This window comes from Schistocerca cancellata, chromosome 5, assembly GCF_023864275.1.
Source record: "Schistocerca cancellata isolate TAMUIC-IGC-003103 chromosome 5, iqSchCanc2.1, whole genome shotgun sequence".
In the NCBI taxonomy this organism is placed as follows: Eukaryota; Metazoa; Arthropoda; class Insecta; order Orthoptera; family Acrididae; genus Schistocerca; species Schistocerca cancellata.
Window position 1 is genome coordinate 225,155,132 of NC_064630.1, and position 10,095 is coordinate 225,165,226.

General features: G+C 39.3%; 1 protein-coding gene across 1 annotated transcript in view; it reads left to right on the plus strand.

Moving 5' to 3' along the window:
- The window catches only part of LOC126187748 (uncharacterized), a 165,091-nt gene extending 157,015 nt beyond the window's left edge, over positions 1-8,076 (plus strand). The window contains exons 20-21 of the mRNA XM_049929000.1: positions 6,080-6,228; positions 7,069-8,076. Of these exons, the coding sequence (XP_049784957.1) occupies positions 6,080-6,228; positions 7,069-7,156 (237 nt within the window). The 3' untranslated portion in view covers positions 7,157-8,076. The remainder of the gene's footprint in view (positions 1-6,079; positions 6,229-7,068) is intronic.
- The last annotated feature ends 2,019 nt before the right edge of the window (positions 8,077-10,095 follow it).

A 10,095-nucleotide genomic window follows, 5' to 3' on the forward strand; every position in this document is an offset into this window, starting at 1 on the left:
GAAAATTACTGAAAAAATTTAGAGAACCATCATTTGAAGCTGACTGCAGAATAGTTCTATTATTGTCAACATACATTTCGCTTAAGGACCATGAAGATAAGAATAGAGAAATTAGGGCTCGCACAGAGGCATACAGACAGTTGTTTTTCCCTCACTGTGTTTGTGACTAGAACAGAAAAAGAACTGAGACTCTTAGTGGTACAAGGCTCCATCTGCCACACACAACAGGGTGGGTTGCAGAGTATGTATGTAGATGTAGATTAAATGAAGTAAAGATGTGAAACTTGTAGTATGAAATTGTTAGACAGAAGTGAGACACAACTGAAGAGGACAAAAAAAAAAGCGATACTCTGACTCTCAAGAATTTGACCACATAGTTTACAGATTTACAGCATTGCTCAATGTGGAAACAAGAAGCCCTGTCTGCTTTTCTGCCATACTTTTAAACTGAAATCGCTCATTCTCATTTTACTGGGATTTGCTGCCAGCAATGTGTTTCATATGCTGTCAAAACTTGTGCCAAAAGGAATGTACTTATTACAATTTGGAAATTTTGTCATATAACAATCTACTGGGACCCACTAATGATTTTAGTTTATGGAGAAACTTGTGAATCTGAACTAGAAAACAATAACAAAGCTATATCACAATAGAATAAGAAATGACCAGTGCCTGGTAGTACTACTTGACACTGTTAAATTACCCAGTAATTTTTTAGTTTATTAAATCTGGGAAACAAAGACAAAGATCTCCCATTTCTCTCACTCCATTTTCAAGAGAAACAGGTAAGTAAACAACTAGCAGTAGCGCAAGGTAGCATCTGCTATCCACTGCGTGGGAGCTGGTGGAGTATGTATGTAGTTGTAGACATAGATATGGATGACTGAAGTCCCCACCACAATTTTTTTTGTTCATGTCAGTGATACCAGTAGACTCGGTAGGGACAGAGTACTTGCTGTCCTCGCAGTTGTGTTAACCACTCTGTTGGTCGGAGATGACACTACAGTGTTCCTCATAAATTTTGTTTTGACTTATTTCATGTGCGTCAGACTTCTTAAGATTGTGAGGAAACTCCATAACTCGGTGTCTATTAATTTTGTTGTGCAGGAATGGCTTAAAGTAGGGCGTGGTAATATTGTCTTTATTTTCATTATAGATTTATTTTTAACATTTTAACTGCAAGTCCATGAAACAATTAAATGTATATAACAGAAAAATTATTTCTGTGTTCACAATTATTAAGTCATAAATGACTTTCATTCAGTGATAAGTCTGATATCCCCGCACAGCAACTTAGAAAGCCTGGAGCTGAACATCGGCTGCTAGACAGAGCAGCAATGATCACCGAGTGCTAGTTTCACCTGTTGCAGCACCACAGGCCACCCAGCTGACCAGCCAGAACTCGTGGCAGCTATGTGACATGAAAGGCAGTCATATGTTCATTTTTTTATAGTCTTTGTGGGCATAATGCCCCAAGTGTTCTTGATCCCTGCTTCACTACATTTATTATTTTCTCTCTGTGGGTTACTCATTGGATTTTATCTTTATCAGTTGTGTCATCCCTCTGTGTTCATTTCATCATTGCTCTGTCTGTCTGTTACCTTTGGTGAAGTGCTTTTTGATAGAGCAGACTAGTCAGTCTAGTTGCATTGAATTCTTTTGCTGCTCCCAATAGTCTATCTTATCTCAGCCACAGTAATTAGCAAAGAGGTAAAATCATCAGCGTAGTATTGTGGAAGCAAGTTTAACGAAATGCTTTGAACAGTGGCAGCAATAGCAGCAGCAGTTTCAACAGCAGAAACAACAACATGGCTTGAATTTCATCAATCCCAGGAACAGCCTTGTCACTTTACCACTTCTGGGTGACTAATTTACAAGGGTTAAGTTGCTGATGCAGTATGGTGCACAAAATCAGTATGCAAGACATAATATGCTCACTCTTTAATTTGAAACATTGTAATCCAATTGGTTCCTGATCCAGAAGTATGCACTTCAGCATTCAAATTAGATTACCCACCACAAGAAGATATTTTGATGCACTCTTTGTAAGTCACATAGGCAGCAAAAGAGCCACTCAGACCCGACAACAAGTCACAGTGGTCCAAACATCACAACATACCTGTTTGAAGATGACAAGTGTCATGATTCATTGATATCAAATATTTCAGTGGCCTCTTGAACAGTCAGCTGTCCCTCATCAGCATATGCAGTGGGGCTTTCCATCATACCCAGACTGCTTCATAGCACACTCATGCACAGTGTGTTCAGATCACTGGCACCCTACACCCATTGTTGAAAAGATGGGCATCTCTAAACAGTTGGTCGTAAACCATCTAGGTGATCAAATCCAGTTCCCTGTCTGTGTCAAGTGACAGTGTGTAAACTTCAGGCAATTGTTCCCCCAGGCACACCTTTAGGCAACAAGTTATTTATACACCACACAATTATGAACAAAGAAGACATTTTCTATGTGGACTTAGGGGTTACAGTTTCCTTTGTAAGCCTCCAAACATTTGAAAATTTACATGCCCCAGAATTAGTCCCAGCCTCCCATAATTTGGTAGCACATTTTAGTTCAGTTCCCCTCCAAGGTTAATTCACAATCACCACAGTGTACAAAGAAGCAACAAGGGTGTAGTGACAAATGGTTGGCAGTCTCTGGCAGGGCTCCACTCCAAAAATGTGATAACATCTGTGCAACATTCCAGCTGTTCGAATCTGGCCTGGAGCCTGCCACAGACTTCCAGACTCATTTCTCTTTGTGACTGTATGCAGTTCTTTGTTTCTTCCAAGCAAGGCCCATTTTGATTGTGGTTTCAGGCAGGAGATTAGTCAACTCTAGAGGCTGTATTTATTGGCTCGGTTAACACAAAAGCTTGCACTGTGCCCCTGGTCATTGTAAAGAAGCCAAAGTGCTCCCTCCAGCTATGCAGAGATTTTAACTCCACAATCAGTGCCCAGGCATAAATAGCAACCTACCCCATATGACACCCTGAAGACCTCCTCTCAGACCTTGTAAAAATCACAATACATCATTACTGACACACTGCTCAGCCTTGTGTATACAAGTCCTTGCCTTCTGAGGTCTTTTCCATCCTGTAATCTTCCAGATGTACTTGCAATAGTTAACTATGTCCATTTCTCCTTGCACGGACTATTTAAATGTTATGAGACCCACATGCCAGGAACAAAATCTTTGAACATTTACTACATTACGAGTTGTGGAGCTAAGCTGCTGCTTCAATAGGTGCCAGTTTGTCCAGGAGTTAGTTGAATACATTATACATTTCCTAAAAAAATAAAAATAAAAAAAAGGAAAGAAAGAAATGATTCAGTCCTTTGATTACATCGTAGTATCTATTGACTCCCTACCACTATCCTCGACCTTCCCCCCTCGCCCTACCATGCAACATACCAGACCTACGAACTTTTTTGGGGAAAGTGAATTCAGAGTTTGTTTCACAAGTGACCTCTTCGTCATTCAGCCACTGAACCAGTTGCAAAAGAAGAGTGTTCGTTACCAATGTACCTCATACATTGAGAGCGCTTTCATGCAGTTAAAGCATATGCTGTATTTGGTGCCCTGCTGTATATCTTTTCATGGTCATAGTCACTGGTTTTTGTTACAGGTGTATTGCCATATGCCTTCTGTGTAGTGTTGGCACATAGATATAACGACAGCACTGAACAACTCATTACTTGTGCTTTAAAAACACTGACACCCACACAAAGTAAATAATCTTAGATAGAAAAAGAGGCATTAGAACTTCCTTTCACAGTTAAGGGATTCTATTTATACTTATTCGGCACAAAGTTCAGTTTATTTATGGACTGTTAACTAGTGGTAGCACTATTTGGGCCATGTGCCAGTCTTCCAGAGCAGTTGGTACAATGCCTCCAATGTTGGGTACTTGTAAGTATGTAATTAAATACAAACCAACAGCACAACACACAATGTGGACACACTACCTTACATTCCTGGAGGACTGAATCTAGTCTTTGACCAGTAGAAAATCTTGTATTTCCACATAGATGCAGAAAGGAGGCAGTCTTTGAAAGGATTCCCATAACAGTGGCTTGTATCATTGCAGTTACACAACAGGACCTGAACTTAATGACAGATCATGCACTGCGCACTCCATGGATGGCCCATGTACATTAAAAAAAAATCTAGAGCTCGTGACCTGGACCCATATGTACCATCATCTAGCAATCATCATCGAGTAATCCCCTGTTCGATATGTCGGAGAAATACAATGTTGCAAATGGGATTTTCAATTAAAAGTTATGAAATACTAAACAGTCCTACCCTTGCAGCATGGAGGTAGGGTCCCACACGCCACTGGATGTTCAGGGACCATTGAGTAGTGTGTTGTAAATTACGATTTTGTACCCATTCCTATTCCTCTGATTACAGCACCACCTGTGGCAAAACAAAGAAAATGCTTCAGACAAAAGAATCTAGATTTTGTCATAGAATCATAATCTGCAATAAAAAATGGGGGTTCCCATTGAAGATTTTAAAGTTATCCTCGCGCCATCCACATACAGCGTGGGGCGGTGGGTAGTATATAGTACCATTGGAACTCCTCCTCCGAGACAAACAAATTGGAATTGTAACTTTTTTTTTATCTACTGTGTAATTTTTGAGATATTTCAATGTCTTCAGTAAAAATGAAAACACTGTGTAGCACAATGAGGCTCTGGGCAATGTGGATACCCACCTTGTTGCAGTCACTGGCTGTTAGCTAAAAATCACAGCAACCAGAAATGCAGAGCCCCATGTCAATAGAGACGTAGTTTGATGATGTCAAAAACTCCACATGATACATAAAACAAACAAAATTGTTTGAATATTTTGAAATAAAGCTAATGTAAATTCATTATAGGAAAAACAGTGTAACAGTATTTGTAACAGTACAGTGCCCCTACATTACTTCAGTGACATCAGTGGTGGAGTCTCAGACTGTGGGACAGGCAGGTGGACAAAAAAAGAGTAAAAAAGGAGAGGAGATGGAAAAGATAGGCAGATGCATTGACAGAGGGCTGCAGATAAATAGGGTGGGAGATGAGAATGGAGAGGTGATAATAGAGGGGGTGGAAACTCTTGCGTGTAGGGTATGAGGACAGTATGTTACTATAGGTTGAGGCCAGGATAAATATGGCTAAGAGCTTTTCTGAACTACACAGATGGGAGTTATCCTTAAAACACATTCTCAGCTCCCGTATTTATCTCGGCCTCAACCTACGGAACATACTGTCCCCACACCCTCAATTGAACAGTGTCCATCCCCTCAATCGTCTCCTTCCCATTCTCATCTCCCGCCCTGTTTATTTGCAGCCAATGCATCCACCCATCTTTCCCATCTCCTCTCCTTTTTTGCTCCTTTTTTCTCCACCTCCCTGTCCCGCAACCTCCTGACACTGCGCCTGTTGGCAGTCTAGTCCCCACACACTCCACCAGATAGCGTTCGTCTCTTTCCCCACCCATACACTACTATGCCTTCCCCTTTCCTGCCCCCTCCAGACTGCTGGCTCCTCACTTCCCACCTGATAGTTGCGTTCCGTCCTGAGATCATACAGTTGGTGGTCGTGTGTGCATGAGGTGTGCTTGCTTGTGTGTGTGAATGGTGTGTGTCTCTCTCTAACTGATAAGGCTGTGGCTGGAAGTTTATGTATGTGTTTTTTAATTGTACCTGTCTGCGACTTGATGTATCTTCTTTACGGTAAGTGGCAATCTGTCTTTTCCTACATGGTTGATATTCCTACCTGGAGTTTCCGTTGTTTGATTATTGAATGATTTAGCAAACAAGTGTAGAGGCTGAACTCGGTAGACCTCTGTGCCTTGTAAGGATAAAACATAAAATGACAAAAATGCCTACTAATAAGATTGTAAAATTTCTTAATGTACTGGGTCTCAGATGTGTCTTCCATGATGCCATTGGTTTTAGGTTATAAATAGAAATTATTTTTGCTAAACAAAAAAATTACATTCCGGTCATACTTTTTGCATTGGATTTTTATTTGTTATTTACTATTGCAGAATGCCTTACTGTAATTGCGCATATATTTTGTCCAGGCTCAACAGCTGATGACCGGCTTCAAGTTACTCCATGTCCTCGTGTTGTGTGATGGGTATTTCAAACATGAAATCCTTACAGCAGCAATAGGGAAGGCAGAGGCTGTTGTCAGATGTATACAGTCTACAATTTTTTCCAGAACAGACAGGTAAATTGAATTTCATCACCAAAAATTTCTTGTCTGTATGAAAAAAAAATTTAATCAAGGCAGCCTTTCTACACTTTCACTGGTATTTATGTAGGTCTATTCTTCATTACATGACTAGCTTTGGCTTTGTAGCCATTATCAAGTGTTTGAAAGTGGCAGTATATTCCCATGATATATTGCTGTTCATGTTGTGTTACAAATTGTACTATTCATGATGGTTTTACAGATTTTTGGTTCACTTAGGGTGGAGGAAGAAACCAAAATTACTTGTGAATGAAGAACATGTCTAAATAAATACATCGAAAGTGGAGAATTGCTGTGTAACAGAGATAAAGAATAAATGGTTTTTGTATTTATTGCTTATTAATAGATCTATGTAAATTTTGCTTTATCACTATGCTGTACATGGTTTTTTAAATATGTATTCTAATATCTAGTTATTTAACACATTTGCTGTGACTTTTGGTATCGAAACTTAATTTCCTCTTCTCTTTATTTACTCTATGTGCTTCTTTCTGTCCCATCAGACTTTCAAAAATGTATTAATGATGTAGCTTTTACTTGATCTACTGCTTTGTTCAGCTGACTGTATATTCAGGAAGTTTTTGGTTCCATTTCTCATCAAGTTCAAGCTTTCTACAGTTTTCTTCAACGCTGGTCTTGGTGAATGGTTAGTACAGCTCCTTTAGTTATTCCGCAGCCAACTTTCTCCCTCTACTTGTCCATCTGAGCAAGTGCTCTATCTCTGTCATCTGGGGTATTGCCTCTGTACTGTCATTTAGTGCTGGAATTGAGAGGACAATTCTCTAAAACTCCACTGATGAACATTTTTGTTTACAGGGATTTGGTGGAGATGATGGAGACAGTTGTGAAATCTGCAAAGCAACATTTATGTATACATGACAGTAATCATGAGATTAGCAGTTAATTCATGCAGTGCACAAATGAAATAGTGATTGGGCTGCTGTTACAGATTTATGCTATAAAATTCCCATACCAAGCATCCATGTTCAACTGTAGAGATGCAAGAAATAGCAGTTATCTGAGTGCAACTTGTTTGCTGATTGCAATTTTCCAAATAAGGAAAGCCCCTAAGGTGTTTTAGCATTGCTTGGAACCAATAGAGCTGGGTGTGCTTTTGATATGCAATGATATCTATTCAAAATGAAAGTGACACTATATTTTCTGTTACAAATATTCCATGTGGTAAATAATCATCTGTTGCTTTTAAAAGTAATCTTATCCAATTCATAAGTTTATATATGTAATTTATTCATCGTAATGCTGCATTTAAAGGGCATAACTTTTTCTGTTGGTGGTCTTACTTCATTTATAATGAGCTGTACACACATTACAGATGGTAATAATTGTCCTAGAACTACAGATTCAAGGCCCAGCACTAATTTTACATGTTGTGTACTGGGCCAAATACAAAGTTCATTTATATTCTCATGTAATGTAATAAATACAATAATGGTTTTATGCCATTTTTACTGTTTCATAGTACTTTTTATAGGATTATAATAATTGCTAGATTTATTAATACCAGGCAGTTTGTTATTTGATTTATTTGTCACTTCTTGTTAGAATAATGTCATAATTATGAATCAGACTCAACACAGTGTATGTTCTGCAGTATTACTGTCTTTTGTTAACTGGTTTTTGTCTCAGAAGGTCATAACCTGGCTCTGACTGACAATCATAATCAGAATGAGTACAAGATTCATGAACAATGTTATATATTGAGGTGTGAACAAAGAGTAAATGTCATCTTTGGCAGATCAGTGATAATGCCATTAAAAGTATTAAACTTAAACTGTAAATAAATATAAAGGGAGCAAATTAGAAAAAGAAAACATTGACATTAATCTTTAAAAAACAGTGACTATATAACAATTTAAATTAAATTAACCGTCACAACAAAATATAATTACTATAAGATCAGAGTACTGAAGAATAGCTTAAGAAGGAATCACATATGGAAGGTGATACGAAAACAGAGTAAAATCAGACAATTGAAAATGTTAGATTATGGCTCACCATAGAGAGGACATGTTGAGCTGCAGACAGTACATCAAAAAGACTGATATACATTTAAACTTTGGCCCAAAAGACCTTCTTCAGAACTAGAAAACACACACACAGTCACACAAGCACAACTCACACACACATGACCACTGTCTCCGGCTGCGTAGACCAGACAGTGTACTGCAGCTGCTCCTAATGGGAGAAGCAGTCTGTGGGTGGTGGGGTTAAGGGGGAGCTGGAGCAGGGAGGGGGAGGGATAGCAGAGTAGGGGTGGTGTAGTGCTGTCTGAGAGCATGCAGGAACATTATGGGGAAATGGTGTGGCTGCTAGGTGCAGCCAGGTGGTTTGGGGAGGGGAGCAGAAAAGGAAAGAAGTAATGGAATGGAAGACTAGAGGATGAATTGGTGGGATAGAAGGCTGTGTAGTGCTGGAGTGGAAGCAGTGATGGAGGGTAGGAAGGCGAAGGACAGGGACTAGTGAAGGTTGAGACCACAGAGTTTATGGGAACATAGGATATATTGCAGGGAGAGTTCCCACCTGTGCAGTTCAGAAAATCTGGTGTTGACAGGAAGGATGCACATGGGGCAGGCCATGAAGCAGTCACTGAAGTGAAGAACCTTGTTGAGTAGCATCTTCAGCAACTGGGTTGTCCAGCTGTCTCTTGGCCACATTTTGTCAGTGGCCCTTCATGCACACAGACAGCTTGTTGGTTGTCATGCCATCATGGAAATCAGCACAGTTGTTGCAGCCTAGTTTGTAAATAACATGACTGCTTTCACAATTATCCTTACCTTTGATGAGGCAGGAAATGTCTGTGACTGGACTGGGGTAGGTGGTTGTGATGGTGGTGGCAGTGGCAGGATGGTAGGGGACGGGTCTGTTGCAGTGACGTGAACCATGAAGTAAGGGGTTAGGGGCAGTGCCTTTGCTGTATTAAGAGCAGAGGACCAAACTAGTATCTCTAGATCACTTTTTTCTGTAATTACCATGTCATTCTGCCCGACAGACATTACAACTGTGCATCAAAATTTTTCATGGCTTTTTCTCATACACTGTAACAGATACAAGTATTCAGTTTTCTGATCATTGTACTTAATTATTTCTTTTGGGTAATTTGTTCCACTCATTAATTGTCCTGTTCATAAATGAAGACTATCTTGTATTGCTTCTTGGAGCTGTGCCTCCTATTTTCTGTTTGCGGCCCGACCTGCGTGTGTAATTCAGCAGTTCAGATTATTATTATTATTATTATTATTATTATTATTATTATTCTCCCTATGCAGTTTCTTTCTTTCTTCTGACCACATTGTTCCTGTCTAAACTTCTCAACCTCTTGGCTTTATTTCCACTTCAGTACAGTGGTTTAATGTTTGTCTGTCTTGTATATCTAAGTATTATGCCAACATACTTCAGGTCTTTTCTGATTTCATGATCCACTTCATGTTCTACATGTTTTCTGTGTACTCCAAGATCATTTTAGTTTGTTGGATGTCTGTCATTCTCTTGATATGCCCATAAAATTTCAGTCAATGTTGTTTCTTCATGTCATGTACTATATTAGATATCTAGTTGTTTTCGTCTAGTTCACAGTCTGTAACCTTCTCCTGTCTTATTGGGCCCTTGGATTTTTCTGAAGATTATTCTCTCTAGTTTCCTGATATTTTCTAATGCAGCTTTCCAATCCACGACCAACATTTTTGAACTGTGTAAGGTTTCTGGTTTGGTGACAGTGCTGTAATGTCTGACTTCCATATTATGGTAGGCATGATTTATCATAGGTGTTTCCAGTCCTCCAAATGCATCTTTTGATTTCTCTGTTTGTGAGCTTTTCTCTATCCC